At 56.4% G+C, this 22,147-nt stretch overlaps 2 protein-coding genes across 17 annotated transcripts in view; one reads left to right on the forward strand and one right to left on the reverse strand.

The window, feature by feature from the left end:
• The first annotated feature begins 12,237 nt into the window (after positions 1-12,237).
• On the forward strand, positions 12,238-14,825 carry HYI (hydroxypyruvate isomerase (putative)). Of its 12 annotated transcripts, none has more exons than XM_047789400.1 (8): positions 12,238-12,552; positions 12,634-12,745; positions 13,666-13,780; positions 13,947-14,025; positions 14,115-14,164; positions 14,255-14,324; positions 14,445-14,579; positions 14,674-14,825. In XM_047789400.1, the coding sequence occupies exons 1-8, from the start codon at positions 12,354-12,356 to the stop codon at positions 14,745-14,747; spliced, it is 834 nt and encodes a 277-aa protein (XP_047645356.1). In that variant the 5' UTR covers positions 12,238-12,353; the 3' UTR covers positions 14,748-14,825. The 12 variants fall into 12 exon arrangements, with proteins under 12 accessions (XP_047645356.1, XP_047645364.1, XP_047645363.1 ...); XM_047789407.1 differs by having other exon boundaries at positions 12,321-12,552; positions 14,525-14,579; XM_047789411.1 differs by having other exon boundaries at positions 12,321-12,552; positions 14,273-14,324; positions 14,525-14,579.
• Positions 14,819-22,147, reverse strand: part of SZT2 (SZT2 subunit of KICSTOR complex) — a 50,079-nt gene continuing 42,750 nt past the window's right edge. For 2 of the 5 annotated variants that reach the window (XM_047789386.1, XM_047789390.1), the window contains 10 exons: positions 21,516-21,606; positions 21,212-21,292; positions 21,053-21,127; positions 18,641-18,854; positions 18,136-18,289; positions 17,874-17,996; positions 17,373-17,778; positions 17,126-17,242; positions 15,801-15,869; positions 14,819-15,664 (listed from right to left, as the gene is read on the reverse strand). In XM_047789386.1, coding sequence (XP_047645342.1) covers positions 15,521-15,664; positions 15,801-15,869; positions 17,126-17,242; positions 17,373-17,778; positions 17,874-17,996; positions 18,136-18,289; positions 18,641-18,854; positions 21,053-21,127; positions 21,212-21,292; positions 21,516-21,606 — 1,474 coding nt within the window. In that variant the 3' untranslated portion in view covers positions 14,819-15,520. Of the gene's footprint in view, positions 15,665-15,800; positions 15,870-17,125; positions 17,243-17,372; positions 17,779-17,873; positions 17,997-18,135; positions 18,290-18,640; positions 18,855-20,067; positions 20,818-21,052; positions 21,128-21,211; positions 21,293-21,515; positions 21,607-22,147 lie in introns of those variants that run through there. The other 3 variants (XM_047789389.1, XM_047789387.1, XM_047789388.1) reach the window with 2 other exon arrangements.

Here is a 22,147-nt window from a genome sequence, read left to right on the forward strand (position 1 = left end):
CGCTGCAGGAGTCCCCTGGGTCCAACAATTGCAGAGGAAATGTGCCCAAGAACCAGTCCCAGGGTCTGGGTGTAGGGACGGTCGATGTGCAGCACCCATTGAATGCGTGGCTCTGCCAGGGCTCTGCCACCAGGTCAAGGCTGTTGGGCGAGGACTAAAACTCCGAGAAAGAAGTTTCCCTCCTTCCCACCGGAAGGGGAGGCATGATGTCCAAAGCGCACATACGACGTGGCTGAGCATTCTGATCCTCTGTACTCCTCTGCACCCCTTCTGCTGGCTCTCCTCTGTATAAAAGCCTTACCGTAATTGCACCCGGGGCACTGGCCTCATAAGCTGAGCTCCGTTCTCCTAAGCTCCCATCTCCTCATCTCTTATCATTCCCAGGCCCGTGACAAGGCCCAGATGGAGAGGTGTAAGGCCCGCTCCAAAAGAAGATGGTTTATGCACTTAGAGAACGCCGAAGCTTTCCCAGGATGTGGAACCGAGGAGCTAGGGAAAGTGGGAGTTTCTGCTGTGGCGCGCTCGGATTGGCAGCGGCGTCTCTGGACCACCGGGATGCAGTTTTGACCCCTGGCCTGGCGTAGCAGATTAAGGATCTGGCATTGAGGCAGTTGCGTGCAGTGTAGGTCAAAATGGCAGCTCGGATCTGATCCCTGGCCTGGGAACTCCATGTGCGGCTGGGTAGCCAAAAAAGGAAGAAGAAAAATGTTTTTAATTAAAAAAAAAAAAAGAATCTAGGGAAAATGCACAGTAGCGGTTTTACAAGGCTATTAGAGCCGAGGGGGAGGGGGAGGCGTGGGATGGCCTGGGAATCTGGGGTTAATAGATGCGAACCGTTGCCTTTGGATAAGCAATGAGCGCCTGCCGTGCAGCACTGGGAACTCTACCCAGTCCTTAGGATGGAGGACACTATGAGAAAAAAGAACGTATACATGTGTGTGTGACTGGGTCACTTTGCTGTACAGCAGAAAATTGACAGGACACTATAAACCAGTGGGTTGAGGATCTGGCGTTGTCACTGCTGTGGCACAGGTTCGATCCCTGGCCTGAGGAATTCTGCATGCTGTGGGGATGGCCAGAACAAAAAAGAGTAAATCTTTGCACACTTTGGAGATGCCAATCGCAACTAGGGCCACAAAGGTGGGAACTTGACTCTGGCAATTCGACACAGTCCGTGGCACCTGGCATGCAGCTTTTGACCTGGAACACGTTTGCTGTCCAGGAAAAGCTGAAGCAATGTGCACTACTGAGCAAGGAAAATAATATTCCTTAGCACGCTCACAGGACAGTGGCAAATCCCATCCTCCCGTCATGGGAGCCCGGTCACCTTGACATTCCCACAGGGTGTCCTGGTTCCTCACTGATGACGTTGTGCTGACTGGACCTGTGAGCGGAGGTGCCCAGCCCTCTAGATGCCTTCGTCAGACCAATATGTGCCTGAGGCTGAGGAGCCCACCATGTAGCGGGTATTCCCAGGGACCCTTTGGTCTGGGGCATCCTTCTGAAGGGAGAGACAAATTGCTGCCCCTTGAATTTCACGCCATGGAGAAAGAGGCACACGGGGGTTGGAGGGAGGCCACTGTGGAGCCTCTGTCTGGGAGGCAGCGGAGCTTGGCTCTCATGGGGTAACTACACATTCCAATTGTCTTCTCTGCCTGAAGTTCTTCTTCCAGGATCATTTGCAGACTTGCGGAACGTTTGCCCTTGATCACGCTGTCAAGTGCAACATCACCTCTGACAAGGGGACAGCTACGGCATAAGCAGTGTGGCAGCTGGCTCACGTCCATGAAGTTCCCTGCCGTCATCCCGAGGCTCATCACCTCGAGTCCGCCAGCCTGAGAGGACGGGAGGTGGATGGCGAAGGGCTCGGGTGCAGCGCCAGCAGGAAGAAAGCACCCGCCAAACCGCGTCTGTTCTGAAGCCGAGGTCAGTTTAGGGTACCATCTCCCTCCGCGGCAGGATGCGAGCATGGTCAGAGCCCGGCGGGCCAGCGGTGGGAGTGGCCCCCTGGCTACGGACCGTGATCATTTGCTGGGAAAGTATTTCCCGTCCCTGTCACCCCAGGCTCAGTAGATCTGAAGGTTCTAGCGCTCACAGTAGTTATTCTTCCACGGGAAACCTGGTCCTCTTTCCAATGAACGAGACGCTGAGATGTACCCTCTGCCGTTTAGGCTCCTCACGCGACGAATCACAGAGGAGAGGCTCTCCAGCTCGGCTGGGGTGGTCAATCCTGATCACTCGGGAAACTGTGTTGCTGCGACACCGCGGGGGGCGAGGGGAACTTGGCTCGGATGCCTCTGATTCCTCTCTTGAGCTAAAGGGCTGCTCAGCGGCAAGTTGACCTCCGATCCCATGCAAAGGTATGAGTGGTTCCAGAAGGTAAAGAAGCTCATCCAGCCGAGGTGCTGGGTGAGGACACAGGGCGATGGAATAAGACGGCTGTGGTCGCCAGTTTGGGCCCTATTAGCAGCTGCAAAAATGGGGACCATAACAGCTGTGACTGTGTTACTTTACTATTTGCCCCCCGAAGGGGTTTCTCTTTCTCCTTGATGAATTATCACAAATTTAGCAGCTTAAAACAATACCCGTTTGGTAGCTCACAGTTCTCTAGAAGTCCAGGCATGGCGTGCATGACTGGGTTCTGTGCTCAAAGATTCCAAAGGCTAAAATCAAGGGGATGAGCTGCATGTTCCCATCTGGAGCTCCAGGTCCTCCTTCGAGCCCCCAGGGTTGCGGCAGAATTGGGTTCCCTGTGGCCAGAGGACTGAGGCCTCCGTTTGCCTGCTGGCTGTCAGCCGAGGGCTAATCTCAGCCTCTAGGGCCACCTCCATCCCATCTCCATCTTCAAAGCCACCAGTGGAGACCTTCTCATGCCTTAGCTTCAAAGCTCTTTCATCGGGAAGAACCCTGGCCCCTCTAAGGGCTCACCCAGCTTAATCTCCCTTTCCTAACAGATGTGGGACCTTCACAGCATCCGTGCAATCCCTGCATGGCAGCGCCTGGACCAGCGTTAGACTGAATGATGGCAAGCAGGGGCGTGCCCCCCGTGAGCGGGACTTTGGGGAGGCCGTCTTGGGATTCTGCCTCTCCTCGCTTTAACCTGACTCCTCTTTGGTAGTGAAGCCTTAGGTTTCAGAGGGACCGTGGCGGTGGAGGTCACCCCGTGATAAACCGGGGTCCGTGGTTCTTTGTGCGTCCTGTGGAGGGGGGACACGAATTCTTCCCCCAGGTGGAGGCTGAGCATGCGTACTGAGGGAAGAAAGAGGGGGGCTCTGCCAGATATTTTCAGTTTGCCCTCATTTTGTTTCCCTCCTTGCCCTCTGCCCGAGAGGATGGAGGGATGTTGCCCCTGGCTCTGCTTAGCTTATCTAGTGGCGGGGGCGGCGGGGGGGGGGTGCAGCTTAGTGGAGGGAGGAGGAGAGTCAGGTAGGGCGTTTAGAGTACATACCAGGCTTCCTCCCTACAGGCTGCTTCGAGCTGCCTGGGTCCTTCAACGGAGGGCCTGTGCTCCTGGTAGGACAGCCGACTCTACACGACCCTTGCCTCCCGGATTTCAGCCCCCAGTCCCCCACCCCTTCACCCTTTGAGGCTGAGGAGTCGTAAGGGCTCTGCTGCCACTAGCCCTAGGCTGCTGCACCATCGCAGGCCTCTCTCCTCCTCGCTGCCCACGCCTTTGTAATAGTCCCTTTATTCAATCTTCTGAATTATCCTAATTTGAGTGTGCCATCTGTTTTCTGTTTGGACTCTGACTGATACAAGAACCTATTAAGAGATAGGCACCGGAGTGTGGCAGATGGAGATACAAATATTACCTTTCTTTCCACCACAATTGATACTGGGCAATATGGCTTAGGTCTGCTCGGCAAGCCGGCTGCTAATACGTCACCCCTGAGGTCGGCCCTGTGACGGCTGAGTCCTGGGAAACCTAGGCCACGGGGAGGCAGGGCAGGGATGCGATTTTCACAGACGGGAGAGGGGAGGGAACGGAGCTGAGCAACTGGCCCCTCCTTTCTGCCAAAGGAGTCCCTCTCGGTCTCCTGGGGAAGACGACTGCGAGGCAGATGCCCGGGAGCCTTCTACAGAGGGCGGACTTCCCCCAACACCGATGGCCAAGCCTGGTGGGAAGGCAACACTCCTCCAACACTCTGAACTGCAAAACGATACTTTCAGTAAAGCCAAAGATAAGCAAAAACAAAGACTTAACATCCAGAATTTCTTTTCTCTTTTTTTTTCTTTCTTCTTTTAATTTTTTTGACTTTTTAGGACCAAACCCAGGGCATATGGAGATTCCCAGGTTAGGGGTTGAATCGGAGCTGTAGCTGTTGACCTATCCGCCACAGCAACACAGGATCCAAGCCGCATCTGCCACCTACACCACAGCTCATGGCAACACTGGATCCTTAACCCACTGAGCGGGGCCAGGGATCAACCCTGCATCCTCAGGGATGCTGCTAGTCAGATTAATTTCTGCTGAGCAACAACAGGAACTCCAACAACCAGCATTTCTATAAAGAACCCCTACAAACCGATCAATTAAAACATTAAGAGTCCGACTGATGCGTGGACAAAGGCTGCAATTAAGCCCCGATTCGCAGCAGAGGCGCGGTTAATGGTAAACACCTGGAAAGGTGCTCAGCCTCAGGAATCATCAAGGACTGGATTCTCTAAAATGCTTCTCCCCCTTCAGACTGGCAAACATCCAATGCGGATGGAGATGCGGGGAAGCTGGCACTCATAGGCTGTCAGCATGAATGTGGACTGCAAAAGGGTTTTGAAGGGCAATTTGGCAGCGAATTAGAACTTTAAACATGCACATCCTTTGGCCAAGCTAGTCCACTTCCAGGGGTATACACATACTGGAGAAATACACATATTTGTACCTGCACACAAGAAGGCGTTATAAAAGGATGTTTATTGTTGTAATAGTGACAAATTTGAAGCAGTCATTTGGTCTGCCAATAGAGGAATGATAAAAATTTTTTTTTTTTGGACTTTTTAGGGCCGTACCTGCCACATATGGAGGTTCCCAGGCTAGGGGTCCAATTGGAGCTACAGCTGCCAGCCTACCCCGCAGCCACAGCAACATCAGATCTGAGCCGTGTCTGCAACCTACACCACAACTCACAGTAATGCCAGAGCCTTAGCCCACTGAGCGAGGCCAGGGATCGAACCTGTAACCTCATGGTTCCTAGTCGGGTTCGTTTCCGCTTCGCCACGATGGGAACCCCAGGAATGATAAAATCTTCATAGTCTGGAATGAAATGCAGTTAAAAGAATGGCCAGAAAGAAATAGTAACAACAACAGCAATAACAAAAAAAAAAAAAAAAAGGAGTTCCCGTCGTGGCGCAGTGGTTAACGAATCCGACTAGGAACCATGAGGTTGCGGGTTCGGTCCCTGCCCTTGCTCAGTGGGTTAACGATCCGGCGTTGCCCTGAGCTCTGGTGTAGGTTGCAGACGCGGCTCGGATTCCCCCGTTGCTGTGGCTCTGGCGTAGGCCGGTGGCTACAGCTCCGATTCCACCCCTAGCCTGGGAACCTCCATGTGCCGCGGGAGCGGCCCAAGAAATAGCAATAACAACAACAACAACAACAAAAAAAAAAAAAAAGAAAAGAAAAGAATGGCCAGAGAAGAATTCCCTTGTGGCTCATCGGGTTAAAGATCCAGCGTTGTCTCTGGAGCAGCTCAGGTCACTGTTGTGGCGCAAGTTTGGTCCCTGGCCTGGGGAGAACAGTAAGGTAGCCTGAGTGTATACACACACACACACACAGACACAGACACACACACACACACACACACAGACACAGACACACACACACACACACACATATTTCCAAGGAAAGATATCCTATATATAGCGCTAAGTGGGGGGAAAAAAAAGGTTGCAAAACATATACACCTAACACCATGGGTAGAATTCATGAGTGTAAAAATTAAATAAGGGAAGAATAAGATTCTGAAGTTCGGATTACTGAGATTTTTCAAAATTCCAAATGTGAAAAAAACCCTCTGACTCTCCACACCTGTGCCCTTTGAGTCATCCATACCCTGGTTGTACTTAACTAAGTTTAAAGACTGCATGTGGGTGGGTGTGTAATTAGTTGACACTCCGTTAACCAATACTTCGTGTGTTACTACCAATGTGCATATGCAGGGGAGGGCACGAGAAGCGTTTCTGGAGGGGATCCGGCCATTCCGCAACAGAAACGAAACTAAGGATAAAGGGCCCCTTATAGGAGCCTCCTTTTAAAGATAAGGATGGATAACACGGACGAGCAGATATTACTAGAGTCCTTCAGGAGTATAATGATCACCCGTGCAAGCACAAACTTTGTAAAGTGAATCAATCCTGTTTTGTGTAATGACGTTATTATTCAGTGTCCTGTGTGTGAGATGACTCTGTTTAAATGTGCTGAAATTTTATAGAGTCTTAATGTAGATGTACCGTGGGTATTCCTCTGTGACATCCTTAGATACAAGAGAAACCCGTGAAAGAAAAATTTTACCCAAGATTTAGTTTCCTTTTTGACACAGTTACAAGCTATCATGAATCCATATGATATGGACTATTACTGGTAAAATTGAGTAAAGTGGGAACGTTAAATTCCAAAGCCTCAGAAATGCAGGCTCAATGGCTCAAACAAATAATAATAATAGAGCGACACTCGATTCTTAAATCTAGGCAGCTGTAACTGAACACATGGTTGGACGTGAAAATATGTAACATGACCGACGGCGTCTGATTCGAGCAGGCTATGCAAAAGTGATAAAAAGAGTGGGAGCTCCAATGAGAAAGTTAAAAAAAAATGCCCAAGGTTCAGGTCTTTAAACTGCTTTTTACCAAAAGAACCAAGTGGTTTTCTGAAATGTGCACAATACCAGATCTTGGGGTAGGAAACGCAAGTGGGTGCTGAGACGGCTCTTCTTCGGAAAGAGTTCCGATGAAGCAAGAAGACCAGCCTGGTGCTTCCCTTGCAGAGGTTCCAAGTGAGCACGATGCCTCCCTTGGCTTTTTCTGCCACGTCTCTCTGCGCATCAGCTTTATTCTCTTTATTCCCCAGGGGGTGTGCTTCTATCAAGAAGGAGAAAAGAGGGGACCGCTGTTGGGTCCGCAAACCGGCAACGCGTACAACAGGTGCCCACTCATTGACCCATCACTGAGTCTGGGTTGAGAAAAATCTTACGGTGGCAGCACCTATTTATACTTCAGAGGGAGGAGTGGTGAAAGTCGCATAAATTCCCCAAACAAGGGAAATGTTCCCAGAAAGAGAACCTCTTTATCTACTGCTGCTAACAAATGACCCCAAAGCTCAGGGGCTCAAAACCACAAACATTCACTATCGAGTAGTTTCCGGCACCCAGGAGTCGGGGTGTGGCCTAGCTGGATGTCCCCAGCGCCAACCTTGCCTGTGATGAGGCTGCCGTCAACGTGGTGGTTGGAGGTACAGTCATCTTAAGGCTCAACGGGAGCGGACTTGCTTCCAAGCTCACTCACAGGCTGGCCTCGGGTCCTTGCTGGCTGTTGGCGGGGGACGTCAGCCCACGGACACAGGCCTCCCGTGGGGCCGCTCACAATACGGCAGCTGGTTTTCCCCAGAGCTAGTGAGTGAGAGTGAGAGTGGGCACCCAAGACACAAGCCATCGCCTTTTTGCAACCTAATCTCGAAGGTGACATGGCACCATTTTTGCTAGGTTTGATTTGCTAGAAGTGAATTGCTAGGTCCAGCCCACATTCGAGGGGAGGGGCAGGAAGACCAGGAGGTGGAGATCCCTGGGGACCGTCGTCCAGGCTGCCCGCCACAGGTTCTGAACAGGTGACGCAGCAACAGACCACCAGCCTGAGCCGTGGCACAGAGAATCGAAAAAGTGCTATCGTCTAATAGAAACGAGCTGAGTCTGTAGAAAATCCTTGAGGTGCTCAGGATGCTGCGACGATGGTAACACAAACCGTGCTGACAGGTGGTAACAATGCACACAGAACGTTTTACAACTTTGCTCTTAGTAAATACGGAACAGGAGTTCCTGCTGTGGCTCAGTGGTAATGGACCCGCCTGGAGTCCGTGAGGGTGTGGGTTCGGTCCCCGGCTTTGCTCAGTGGGTTAAGGATCCGGCATTGCCGTGAGCTGTGGCGTAGGTCACAGACGCGGCTCGGATCCTGCGTTGCTGTGGCTGTGGTGTAGGCCGGCAGCTACAACTCCAACTCGACCCTTAGCCTGGGAACCTCCATATGCCTTGGGTGCGGCCCTATTAAACACACACACACACATATATATGAAACTGATACAAAAATGATATTTAGAAAATACATGTAAGATATAAAGAACAGGCATAAAACAAAGCTACAGGAGCAGCCACACCCGCAAAGGGGGTGGGCCATTACTTCCGAAGTCTCCAGTGCCCTCCCCTCCCCGCCCCCTCCAGAGGTCGCTGTCATCCTGAATTTTGCGGTCGTTGTCACTTGCTTTTTTTCTTCACAGTTTTACCGCAGGTGTTTGTTTTCCTGGGCAAGAGATGGTTTGGCTTTCCCTGCTTTTGCCTGCCTATAAATGGAATCACACCACGTAGATTTCTCTGGGACTTGCTTCTTTCACTCACGATTATGCTTCTGAGCTGATCCCTTTGCTGTGTTCATGCCGATGTTTTCAATTGGACCCCAACAACACGAAGCTCTTTCTGTATTACTCTAATCCAAGAGCGAACTCACTCTCATCGTTTGAGCAGCCAGCTTTCTCTTCACTTTTATAAACAACACTATATGGCTCCACCATCACTCATCTGTATATGTACTGATGGGCATTTGAATTCATTCCATATTTTTGCAACATAAATGGGGCTGCTGTGACATCACGGAACTTGTTTCCTGGTACACCTGTGCACAAGGTTCTCCAGGAGATAAGCCTGGACAAGGAGTGGCTGGATCAAAGTTCTGCGAATGTTCAGGTTTAAGAGGTCAAGGAGTTCCCACTGTGGCTCAGCAGTAAAAAACCCGACTAGTATCCATGAGGATGCAGGTTCGATCCCTGGCCTCGCTCAGTGGGTTAAGGATCTGGTGTTGCTGTGAGCTGTGGTGTAGGTTGCAGACACCGCTCGGATACCACTTTGCTGTGGCTGTGGTGTAGGCTGACAGCTACAGCTCTGATTCAACCCCTAGCCTGGGAACTTCCATATGCCACACGTGGGGCCCTAAAAAGACAAAAAAAAAAAAGGTAATGTCAAATTATTTTCTAAAGTGGTTGTAGTGATTTACACTCCTATAAGCAGTGAATAAATGGTCCATTGTTCCAAATCCCTTCCAATATTTGGCATTGTCTGACTTTGAAGTTTTTGCCAATCTGGAAGGTATAAAATGAAATTTCATTGAGGTTTTGATTTGCATTCCACATGAGCCGTAACCTTTTTTACGACGTTGGCAAGTGCAATCCAGTGACTGCATGAGGCTCTGCCTCTACATGCACGTTTCAGCCACATCATCCACACACTCATTTAAAAGTCGTTGTTACTTTAACCGATCATCATATCTGTAACACTTTTTTTTTTTTTTTAGGGCCTCACCTGCGGCTTATGGAAGTTCCCTGGCTAGGGGTCGAATAGGAACTGCAGCTGCTGGACTACGCCACAGCCACAGCAACGCTGAATCCAAGCCACATCCGCAACCTAGGCCGAAGCTTGTGGTAACACTGGATCCCTAACTGCTAAGTGAGGCCAGGGATTGAACCCACATCTTCATGGAGACTAGTCAGGTTCTTGACCTGCTGAGCCACAAGAGGAACTCCTCTGTACAAATTCTTTGATTAAAAGTTAAGTACAAAGCTAGTTTCTGCCGTGGCACAACAGGCTGAGGATCTGGCGTTGCTGCAGCTGTGGCTTGGATTTGATCCCTGGCCCTGGAACTTCCATGCTGTGGGTAAAATTTAATGCAAAGAATCAATATTTGTAACAACAACTTAGTGTAATGCTTATGTTGCAAAGTGGGATAAGGTATAGATAAATGGTGAATACACAAAATAATTCTCATGGGCATGGCCCTCCTCATGTGCATGTGTGAGGGTGGTTGCAAGGGAATTAAGGGGGAAATCGAGTCATGTACATCCAGTTGCTATATCAACTCTGCTGCCCTAAAGGGTATACAAGCAAAACAAGAGTGGGTCATTGGAGGATGGGCAAATTTCGTGCCTAGTACAGACCCCAGCAGACGGTGGGCTCCGAAATTCACATGCTCAGTGATTTATCGTGAAGCATCAATAAGGAGTTACCTGCCTTCCATGCTGCTCTGCGTTGGCAGCACTGGATTGTAAACATGCTGACTTTGGGACTGATTAAAATGGTGTACTTAGTGAGGTCACATCCTGATTGGACTGGAACCAAGGAAAACGTCAGCGTTCCAAGCATAAGGGGCAAGAAATCAGGTGATCAGTCATAGCTGGTGGCAGCCTGTGTTTGGAGGTGGAGCCGGAGAAACCGTACCTGCCAGGCACTTGGATGAACTCGGAGATCTGGACGCCAGATGTCGGGGTGGGCCTGATTTGGGACGCAGGCAAGAAGTGGCAGGAAGACAGTGGAGGCCAGGTGCCCCTGATGCTGCACTTCGAGCTGCCTTCCGTCAAAGCAAGCACAGGGAGCAGGTCAAGCTGACTTCTATGCATGGATTGTCTCAGTGTAAACTTACTTTTTTTTTTTTTTGTCTTTTCTAGGGCCGCACCGAGGCACATGGATGTTCCCAGGCTAGGCGTCTAATCGGAGCTGTAGCCGCCAGCCTGCACCACAGCCACAGCAACGTGGGATCCAAGTTGTGTCTGTGATCTACACCACAGCTCACTGCAACGCTGGATCCTTAACCCACTGAGTAAGGCCAGGGATTGAACTCGCAACCTCATGGTTCCTAGCTGGATTCACTAACCACTGCACTGGGCCACGACGGGAACTCCTAAACTTACATTTTTGAGATGCCATCTAGCACAGTTGGCAAGAATTTAAGCATGCTCCTATTTTTTCACCATGTAACACCAATCTGGCATCTGCCCATTCAGTTGGGTTATTGGGGCTGAAATAAATCCATTTGAATGATCTCAAGAAACATTAAGAGGCTACAGACACGTGAACCGTGGAAAGTCTAAACACTCCAGCCTTGAGAAGTGCAGGTCTGGGAGCAGCCATGAGTTTGGCCAATGCTGGGAACGCTACAACAGTGGTGTCTCAACATGCTATTTCTACAGATAGTACTCCGTTCCCCGGTCTCTGTTCCAGCTTTTCTTTACCACCTGGCTCCTGCTTTTTCAGCTTCAACAGCCACCACCATCTCCTGGCAAACCCACGTCTTAACTGACTCTCAGTCTTTCCTTGTTTGAATTCTCAAAACAGGGAATCTGGCCAGATGATCTTTCCAAATTAGGAAAGTAATGGATCTTGGGCCAGTCTATGGATTGGTTACCTTTGACTCAGATGTCCCTCTGTGGTCCAATCAGCTGGGATTAAGAGGGCCCAGCCTGTCCAGAGCCACTCAGTGCAGAGTCCAGGGGTGGGGGCAGTTTTCCTATTAAAGGACTTTGGACCGGCCAAGTCCTCTGGACATCCCTACAAAAAGAACCTAGGGAGGTGACTCAGAGATGGGCCAAGGGGCGCATTAAAGTGCTTTTCTAGCCCCCACACAGGTAGAAAACCCTCATGTCCAACGATAGAGCAGTATGATAGATTCTGGGCTGAGCAGGAGTAGAACAGTGAGCAGCTAATCCAAGGTTTTCAAAGGAAAATGCTCACAAAATAATGGGAAATGAGAACGCAGGCCATAAACCGCATATACAGTACAACCCGGATTTCCTAAGAAAAGACCGCCCATGTTCAGTTTTTGACTTGTAAGGGAAAGTTGACGGGTGTGTTAGACGTCCCTTTTTCAGACACACGGCTTTCATAATAAGGGGAAAGCACTAAGCCTGCGTTAGCATCCACGCTCCTTCACGTTAACCTGGCCTCGGGGCGGCCGACTCGCCCACGCCCCCTTCCCCGCCGCCCTCTCCGGTCTGGAAAAGGTGCACTTTTTTGGCCCGTCCACAGTTTTCGCCAAGACAGACGGCTTCCCCCCCCCCCCCCCCGACGGCCGGCAGCCAGCTCTCTGCGGCTTGCGGGGCCAGCGCGCCCCCGCTCGGCCGGGCCGGGCTCCTCCGCGGCCGCCCGCGCCCCGCCCCGCGGCCGCCCGCGCCCCGCCCGCGGCCGCCCGCGCCCCGCCCCGCGGCCGCCCGCGCCCGCCCCGCGGCCGCCCGCGCCCCGCCCTCCGCCCCCTCCCCGGCCCCGCCCGCTTTCGCGTTCCGGCCTCACGGACTCTGCCCCGCGCGCGCGCGCGCGCGCGCGCTCCCGGCGGCCATGGCTCCGCTGCGCTTCTCGGCCAACGTGTCCTGGCTGTTCCCGGAGCTCGCCAGCCTCCCCGCGCGGCTCCGGGCCGCGGGCAGCTCGGGCTTCCAGGCGGCCGAGATCGGCTGGCCTTACGCGGAGCCACCCGAGGCACTGGCGCGCGCGGCGCGGGAAGCAGGGCTGCAGCTGGTGCTGATCAACACGCCCCCGGGTGCGCCATGCGGGCCGGGCCGGGCCGGGGCGGGGCGGGCTGGGGCCCCGAGCCGGGAGCTGAGGCCCGTTCTCCCCGCAGGAGACCGCGAGAAGGGGGAAATGGGGCTGGGGGCCGTTCCCGGGAGGCAGGCGGCCTTTCGAGAGGGGCTGGAGCAGGCCGTGCTGTACGCCAAGGCGCTGGGCTGTCCCAGGTATCCTCCCCTCTCCACCGCCCGCCCCTTCCCCTCGGTGACCCCGGGAAGAGGTTCACGGGCCCGCGCGCCCTGGCCCTTCCCCGCCCCCTCAGTCCTAGTCTCTCGTAAAGTGCCTTTGGCGTTTTATCCGTGGCGTCGCTCTCCGTTTACAACTCATTCTTGGCCATCTCTTGCTGGGACTCCTTGCTGGGAGTTCAGTCTGACCAGGGAGATGCATTTGAGGACGGGTCAGTTCTAGGAGGCTCTGGGAGCCGAGACAGCTGCTTACAGTGGAGATGTGGCACTGGGTCTCAGAGTGGACACTTGCTCATGGAAGGCGCATTCCAAAGAGGGGCTTGGTGTGTTCAGAGTTGATGAGGCGGATGTGGCCTGTCTGCGTGGAGGTGGCTGAGAAAGATCAGGCAGTGAAGGGAGAAGTGGTGGGGGCTCTAAGTGGGGCTGATCAGATCAATGCCAAACCCTGCAGCCTGCAGGCAGGCTGAGGAGGAACCGACAACGTGGGGTTATTGGGGGGCAGGTTCAGAAAACAGATGGGAAGAAGCTAAGAAACACTGTAAGGAGGAGAGACAAACTGTGGAATGGCTGGAAGGATAAGGGTTCAAGGTAATTTTTAGGTGAGACGAGCCTGTTCATGGGCTTGAGGGAAGGACCACGTCAAAGGAGAGGCTGCCCGTACAGGAGGGGTCAGGTGAGGGCCTGAGGCCCCAGGAGGGAGGATGGGTTGACCCTCAGAATCTAGGAAAAGGCTTGGCCTTTGGCGGACAGTGGAGCTGCTGGGGGGCCTGAGCATCACGGCCAAGTGGTCCTGACTTGAGACCTGGGGAGGTGGGAGGCCGGCACGGTTGGAGGGCAGCTGGAAGAGGTGCACCCAAGGAGCCTGGACCCCACGGCCCCCTCCAGTCCCGTTCCCCCCACAGGATTCATCTGATGGCTGGCCGGGTGCCCCAGGGGGCCGATCGAGCAGCAGTCAGGGGTGAAATGGAGACAGTTTTTCTGGAGAACTTGAGGCACGCAGCTGGGGTTCTGGCTCAGGTGAGACAGGGAAAAGTGAAGACACATCCAGACACACGTACGTCATGGATGTCTGGGTGGGGGTGGGGGTGGGGGTGTGCAGTCAGGCACAAGGCTGGGCAGTGGCCCAGGTCAGGGGGACCTGACCAGTGATTGATGGAGGGGGACGGACCCCGCGCGGCGCTAGGAGAACCTCGTGGGACTGCTGGAGCCCATCAACACCCGCGTCACGGACCCCCGGTACTTCCTGGATACGCCCCAGCAGGGTAGGACCCCCCCAGCCCGTGCCCTCTGCTGTCCCTCTGCTTCTGGTGCTGCCCTCGGTCTCACGGTCCCCGCCCCGGTCTGTCCCCAGCGGCAGCCATCTTACAGAAGGCTGGGCGCCCCAACCTCCAGTTACAGATGGTAAGTGGGGGAGCGGGAGCACTTCTCGGGCCCCTGGGGAGGAGGATGGCGCGGCCCGCAGGGGCTGTGACGGTGATGTCGCTGCCCCAGGACATGTTCCACTGGCAGATCATGGATGGGAACCTGACCGAAAACATCCGGCAGTTCCTGCCCATTGTTGGTGAGGCCCCTTCCTAGTCCGCCCTGCTTCCTCTGTCTGCCCCCCCCCCCCCGCCCCAATATCAGTGCCTCAGGCCTCAGCAGGAGCCGGAGCCTCACATCTGCCCACCTCTGTCCCCAGGGCACGTGCAGGTGGCCCAGGTCCCCGGCCGGGGGGAGCCCAGCAGCCCCGGAGAGCTGAATTTCCCTTATCTGTTCCAGCTGCTGGAAGACGAAGGCTACAAAGGCTTTGTGGGCTGCGAGTACCAGCCTCAAGGTGACGGTGGGCAGAGGTCCCGACAGGTCCTGGGGAAGGGGCTGTGCTTCTCCTTGTGGGTTGTGGCTTGATGCCCGCCTCCCTCTCCCCTCAGGAGACACGGTAGAGGGCTTGAGTTGGCTGCGTTCGTACTGGGATAAGCGGGGCCACCCACGGGCTGGCCACTGAGGTCCCGCATTCCACCCACGCCTCTGGGACACTGATGGTGCATCCTGAGTCGGAATTAAAGACACCCTGCAGAGCGTTTCCATGTGTGTGTTACTGGAGGGGGGACAGGGACACACAGTGTCTCACTTTGCAGGTTCTTGGGGTCGCTTCCCTCCTGCAAAGAAGGGACGTGCAGCTCAGGTTCAAGTCCTCCCATCTGCGCCAGGGTTGCTCTGGAGATGGGCGAGCTTCTGAGCCCGCCTCCTCATGTGTGGATGACAAACCAAGGGTCGAGAGCAAAGGGACTTGCCTGTGGCCACAGGTGCTTCGATGGCAGAGCTGGGATTGGAACCAGGGTGTCTCAGCTCAATGGCCACGTCCGGCAGTGAAGTCCCAGTGGGAAGTGAAGACCAGCGGACGCACTATGGGGGTGGCTGACAGCCATCCAAGACTTGGAGGCAGGATCCATGGAAGAGGAGCTCTAAAGGGCCTACGTGCCACCTGATGCCAAGAATTCCCAGACTCCCCCAGGAGAGCAGGAAGGAGGCGGCTCCTGGAAGGGCCCAGGGCCTGAAGAGACATGGGCACCTCAGGCAGAGCACTGGACCCTTTGGCGCCCTGGCTGGTCAGTGGCTGCACGTGTTTAGGGAGGGTGGCTCTTGCTACCAGCCTCCCAAGTCAGAGTCATAAAACCTTGGGCGTCCCTCAGGGTCTGGTCTTGCCCTGGTGCCCAGAAGGGCGGGCCAGTCCTGCTTCAGGTGGGCAATTACAGAGGACGCTCGGTGGTCCAGCCCTCAGAGGAGGCGGGTCCAGAGGGTGAAGCAGGCTGTGTTGATGACCGACTCCAGGTGGTGGTAGGTGGAGACCAGCTGGGCGGGGGGGCTCTCGCTGTCCTGCGGCTGTACTGGGAAGGGCTCTCGGAAAACTACCGTCAGAGACTGTGGGGAACACGGGGGCGCCGGGGGAGGGGGTGATGGTGAGAGGAGGGCAAGCTGGGCCCAGGAAGCAGGCTCCTCCAGCCCAGCAGGCTCTGGGGTGGAGCACGTGGGGTACAGCCCTCACCCCCATTCCTACCGTCTTTCCCAAGTGGGAATCCAGAAACACTAGCACGAAACAGTCTGTGAACTTCTGATTGAGCACAACCTGCAGCAAAAGACGAGGTGAGAGGGGGAGCGAGGCACTGACTGTGCCCGAGGGCCGCCTGGACGCGGGACCCGTCCAAGGGAGGCCCGCTCCCACCACCCCACTGGCCCCAGCTGCGCTGCCCGGTCATCCAGACGGCTTCTCCAAATCCCACCTCAGTTGTCATCCTCACTGGCTCCCACCAGCCCGTCCAGCCTCGTCAGAGTGGCACAGTGCAGCCCACCAACGAAGGGGAGTTCTCTGCCCTTGATCCTCCTTGCCCCTGGGTTTCGTATCCTTGGCCCCCTCTTGGGGCCCTCCCCTGATGTCTGTCCCTGGCGCTCAGCGTTGCCATCTCCCCGGGCTGTTTCCTCTACGCCTGGGCCCTCAGTGACCACCTGTTCGTAAAGACGCTCCCCCGTTTCTCTCCTGAGCTCCAGACGCCGATGCCCGTGCACCTCCTAGACAGGGGTCCCGGGAGGTCCTCCCAGGCCCCAGGTTCACGACCCGTCCCCCAAACCCACTCCTGCTTCAGTGTCCCCACCCCCCACAGAAGGACGCCCGACGTGCTGTCTGTGCTCTGCGGCCTGTGCCCGTTGGCCTTGGCTTCCCTGGGCGATGTCTCCTAACACCCTGAAACCGGTCCTCCCCACGAGTGCTGTGTCACAGGACCCCCACCACGGACCGAGTGCTTTCAATCTGGTGGTCTCGCTGGGCGCGTCCTTTAGCCTCTCCCTCCCCAGGCCGTGCCCACTGCACAGCTCTCTTCTCTACTACCTGCCCTGCCCTGCCCTGCCCTGCCCAGCAGCGCTTTCAACCTCAGGTGTGCGGATCCGGCTGAAAGGCAGGCTCTGAGCCACAGGTCTCGAGGGGGCCCAGAGAGCTGCACTTTGGCCAGCCCCCGGGTGGTGCTGAGGCTGCTGGTGTAAGGACCACACTTTGGGTGAAAAGGCGTTAAAGCCCAAGATGTCCCTTCTGGGGCGCGAACCTCCCGAGACCAACCCACGCGCGAGGTTCCAGAGCTTGGCCCTCAGGATCCCGTGCCAAGATTTGTGCTTTTGTGAGTCCCTGAGGGCACAGCTCCTGGTTATTCTCAGAGATGCACGGGCCGTGGCTCCGTGCTTGAAGGCTTTGACCCCTGCCTTGTCCCGCTGTCCCAGCCTCCCTCCAGAGCGGAGCCTGGCCAGACAGGCTGGGGCTCCTGGGGGACCCTGTCCTCTCTCTGATGCGTGTTTCTGTTGTCCCTTCCCTTTCAAAGGCAGGGCAAGGAGACTCACCAGGTACTGGGTTCCCAAGTCTGGGCTCTGGAAGTGGCGACAGCTCTGAGGAAAGCGGCTTAGGAGAACCTTGATCAGGCTCTGGTACCAGGAGACCGTCATAGACAGGAAGCAGTCCTGGGGGAGGGTCCACAGGTGTGGATGTGCTGCCCCAGAGCCCCCTCTGAGACCCCTGCAACTGCCTCCTGGCCTGCCGGTGGAACTCCTAGCACCTGTCCTGCCGCTTCTGGAACCCACAGCTGCTTACCAGCTGGGGGTCGATGTCCCCAATGGATTTGGCATGGACTGCTTCTAGGAGCTCCTCCAGCTCGGCCAGGGCCAGGCGCCCCCCTAGCCGCAGCCGATCAGGTCCTGCTGGTTCCAGCAAGAAGAGGCGCTTCCAAAGGGTGTCCCGGCGACAGTGCCCTCCAGCCAGCCGTACCAGCTGAGCCAGCCGTGCCCGTGCCACGCCCACCTCTGCAGCCAGTGGAGGGAAGAGGGGGGCTGGTCCAGCGGCCAGACCGACCCCGGAGGCCTCCCCTGGGCTACCAGCTGAGCTCCCGGGGGCCTCTGGCTCCGGGGGCAGTCTGGGCGGCTTCCGGAACCGGCGCAGGTCAGCAGTGAGCCTGGGGAAGAGCTCTCGCTGGCTGGTGAGCACCACGAAGAACTGCAGCCTGGGGGCGGGGGGGGGCAGTCACCAGTGCGATGGTCACAGGGCAAGGGCGGGGGCGTGGCTGGGCAGCGGGCTTGGTCAGTGGGGGGTGCTCACCGCAGAACGTGCCTCTCGGCTTCCCCTTGTTCCTCAAAGGGTGCAGCCCAGTGACAGACAAGCAGAGACACGTCGAAGTCGTCCTGGTGGCGACGTCCCTCCGAGTCCAGGTAGGAGCCGGAGCTGCGGTGGCGGCGGGGCGGGGGATGCAGAGCCTGAGGTTCCAGGGGAGCCCGCCCCACCCCTGCTGCTCCTTGTGCCCACGGAAACACGGGTCTCCATGTGCACGGACGGCCTGCCCCCAGCTCCGCTGTGCCCTCACCTGTGCCAGGCTGACACCAGAGCGTACTCGTTATGCTCGGGCCCCCCAGGCCGGGCCATCCGCAGCGGCTTCATGTGGTAGGAGCTGGCGTGGTCGGCCACGTAGTTGTACAGCTGGTGGGCGGCAATGAGTGGAGTGGGGAGCTCCAGGGTCCCTGAGGGGCGAGTTGCAGGAGACACTGAGCCTGGCACTCGCTGATCGGGGGTGGGGGGGGGGGTGGGGGGGGCGTCCCTGTGGCCCTGCCTGACAGGCAGATTGGCTCTGCCTTCCTGGAGAGCTCCTGTGGGACGTGGAGACGGGACAGAAGTGGCTCGGGACTCACAGGGGGCAGGTTCACATGGGAGAGGACCTAGACTTTGCTGCAAAACAAGACTGGGAAGGACTCAGGACGGAGACAAGGTCCAGGTGATATGAGGCGACGGACATCGTGGGACAGGAGGGGCAGAGACAAGGCCTGGCCCCCAGCAACGGCCCCGCCTGCCCTGGCTTGCCCTTGGGCACCGACCTTGGTAAATGTGATTGCGGCCAAAGTGGGGCCCGTCAGGGTGGTGGGCCAGGAAGTGCCGCAGGAAGGTGGTGAGGTGGTAGCCGTGACGCAGCACCAGGTGGGCGCCCAGCACGTGCTGGTGCACGAGGCGCAGGTGGAAGTCGTAGCTGAACGAGTGCACGTGCATCAGGTCCCGCACCTTGTCGCACTCCTCTGTGAACAGCATGGACAGCTGCGGGGGTGGCACGGGGCTGGGTCAGGGCCCAGGGCCAGGCTGCCCAGCACACCCCCACTCCCCTCCTCTGCCTGAAATGCTTCCGAGGGCAGTCTCGTTACATCGTCCTGTACTGGAACTCTCCGATACGCGAAACGGCCCGTTCTCAGGGACGGGCCTTCGCCCTCTGTAGCCCAGACTCCACGCGAGTCGGGCTCAGATTCATGGTGTGACACATACTCGCCGAGTGCCGGCCACCTGCCTGCCTGGTACTGTTCTGGATGCTGGGGGTACAAACCCTGCCCTCAAGGAGCTTCCATCCCAGGAGTGGGGAGATAGGGCACTAGGTAGGAGACAGAGTGGTGGCACACAGCGTGCTGGGACATGGTCGTGGGGGATCAACAGCTGAGTCCTTGTGGTTTTAAACAAGGTGGTCGGGGTAGGGCAGGCGTGTCGTTATTTTCTGGCTCCTTCTCATTGATCCAGCATGATCTTCCCAGCACACTGCTCGCTCTTGCCAAGCACATCACATATTTTCTCTATGCTTCTGTACCTGCTCTTCTTTTTGCCTGAATGCTGCCTCCCTGCCCCCCCCCCGCCCCCGCCAAAGCTGGCTAGCTCCTCCTTGCTTGTACAGCTTCATCTGGGGTATCTTGCCAAGGCTGGGCCAGGGTGGGCCTCCTCTAACTGGTCTGTGAATGAACCCCTGATGGGGGAAGAAAGGAAAGCAGAGACGCGGAGCTGGTGCTTCTCTTGGTAGAAGTAGCTTTGCCGAAAGTCTGTTAACAGCTGGAGAGGTGATGGTGGAAGGGCGGAATCTACAGGCCCACTCCCTTGGGGGCACTGGGCATAAACGTTAACAGGAAAGGAATTCAATGACAGTAGAAGAAGCAGTTGCCTGGGAGTCAGAGGAGCTGCGTGGCCTTGGGTAAAGTCAAAAGCTCTCTGCTTCGGTTTCGTCATTTACCATGAGAGAAAGGCAAGGGCCTCACCACGTTAGGGCCGTGTGAGAAAATGCAATAACCAAAGGATGAGCCTCTGAGTCAGAGACCAGACTCAGCCCCCGTACTGCCCCCAACTAGCTGTGCGCCTGGGGCACATCACTTAACCTCTGTAAGCCTCAGTTTTCCTTATCTGTACAGTAGGAGTCAACTCCGCACTTGGCTGGCTCAGCATGGAGACTAAGCACTTAGTGATAATGACGATAATACAGCACCTTCAAAAGCGAACGTAAGGTTAGAAGTTAGACACGTAGGGGCACAGAGAGCCAAGCTGGGTGGAGATCATGGGGCAGAGGAGTCAGAAGGACTTCAGGAAGCTCTAGAGAGCAGTGGGGGTGGGTGCCTTCACCCAGCCAAGCGTGAAGGAGTACCCGCCCGCACCGTCTCCCTTCTGAGCACGGGCCGGGGCAGGTTCCTGTGCTGACGTCCCCAAGCGCTCCTGGATCGCACCCTCCTGTGACGACCAGACCAGGCATCCACACCCAAGTCCAAGGCAGCTGCCGACGGGCTGGACCTGAGCTGGCCACATCTGGGAGGCGCCCCTGCTGCCCGTGCTGGAGGGTGGCCGACGGTGCCCGTCAGACCCTCATCTCTCAGAAACTCGGCGAGAGGCGCGAAGAAGACCGAGGCCCTGGCGCTGAAGGGGCGCACCTAACCTGAGTCCGAGGGCTTCCGGTCCCTGACTGCCCTCCGTCCTGACTCCTGTTCGTTCTCAACCCTCAGGGTGCAGCGGTTCTGCCTCGAGGCCAGCAGACAGGCACAAAAATCCTGACCACGTGACCGTACGCCGTGTGGATCTCGTCACGCTCGTCCCCATTCTAAGTGTGACGACACAGGCGATGCCAGGCCGTCCCCAGCTCTACCTTAGGCCCAGACTGCCCATGGCGCCGACCTACCCGTGAGCACGCATGTACCCACCGTGCTCACGGGTCTTCACTGTCCCATCAGCTGTGTCGTAGTGTGACCGCAATGCCAGGCTCCTGTCAGTGTCAGACCAGCCACCGTGTGCTACTCTGCCGCCCGCCCCCAGTGCCATGGCCGAGTACAGCCCTGGACTACCGTGGACGGGGACTGGTGGCGGTCCAATCACAGCACCAGAATGGCCTGGCCACCTGCAGCACCAGGTCATCTCTGGGGCAGCCTGCCACAGCACACTGGGGGCGGGGGGGACTGACCACACCTGAGGCCCCACAGCCCTCTGTCCCTACCACACACCTGCGAGTTGACAGCTTGCCCCATGGGGATTCGGGAACATTCCAGAGCAAACTGTTTGACACAGAAGTAACAGCCCTGCAGAGAGAGTGAAGCCGAGGTCAGGAAGGTGAGAGACAGGTGGGTCTGGCTCTCCCCACTTCTCAGTGTCCTCCTGCTCACCTGGAAAGCCAGCTCCATGAGGATGATGCCCCCGGGCAGTGCCCGCTGCAGGTGGTATGTGGTGACTGGAGAGCCAGAGCTCTGAAGAGAGAAAAGAGACTGGGGTTCACAGGCAAGGGTCAGGGGCCCACCAGCCCCGGACCAGCAGGGAAGAAGTCTTCTGGGTCGGTGACTTTAATGGTGCCAGGCTGGCATCAATGACCTCAGTCCTCACCCAGCATCCCTGACTCTAGGCCTTGGGCAGATAACTCAGGCTCAGTGATACGGGTGTCTGGGCAGCACTGATTTCTCTGATGGTGGTTACCTTGGGGCTCCCGTCGGTCTTGGCTTTCGGGCAGGAGAAGGAGCCCCGACCCTCTGTTCCAAGGATGGCCATGGCCCGCAGCCGGCTGGTGCTGCAGAACGGGGGGTGAGGCGGGCCGGTGGGTGAAGGGTTGCGGCTGTCAGGTCGCGAATGCAGTTCATGTGGGAAAGTTTTGCAGGAGAGAGGACAGGCCCCGAGATGGAAGGACCTGCTCAGGGTGAGTGGGGCCCAGGGCTAGACTGCAGGGCAGTGCTCTCTCCACAGCAGCTGCTGCTTTGGGGGGAGGGGGAGGCCAGGCCCCTCTTCCAGAGGGAGGAAGAGGGTAGGGCTGGCGAGGCTGCCAGGACTATGGCGAGACCCCTGTGAGGGGCTGGAGGCATCTGCTTACTGGGGGCAGCAGAGGAGGGCAGGAGGGGAGGGGGGACGTATGCCTGAGACTTCCTGGGGCAGATTCAAGGAGCTGCTTCTGCCCTGGTTAGGGGTGTTCCTCTGAGAGGGAAAAGGGGTCCTGTTTTTCTCTGGGAAGAGTAGTTGCAGTGTTCCATGGGCCTACTGTTCCTTACTTCTTAACCAGGAACTAAAGGGAAAAAAATATTGTGAACATGGACAAAACAGAACGGGCCAGCGGGACC

This window comes from Phacochoerus africanus, chromosome 8, assembly GCF_016906955.1.
Source record: "Phacochoerus africanus isolate WHEZ1 chromosome 8, ROS_Pafr_v1, whole genome shotgun sequence".
Classification (NCBI taxonomy): domain Eukaryota; kingdom Metazoa; phylum Chordata; class Mammalia; order Artiodactyla; family Suidae; genus Phacochoerus; species Phacochoerus africanus.

Excerpts from the sequence above, each read along its gene's own strand:
- HYI (XM_047789400.1), top strand. The coding sequence starts at position 12,354 with ATGGCTCCGCTGCGCTTCTCGGCCAACGTGTCCTGGCTGTTCCCGGAG. Across the intron at positions 13,781-13,946 it reads CAGCTGGGGTTCTGGCTCAG|GAGAACCTCGTGGGACTGCT; the intron begins GTGAGACAGGGA and ends GCGCGGCGCTAG. Across the intron at positions 14,325-14,444 it reads GCAGTTCCTGCCCATTGTTG|GGCACGTGCAGGTGGCCCAG; the intron begins GTGAGGCCCCTT and ends CTCTGTCCCCAG.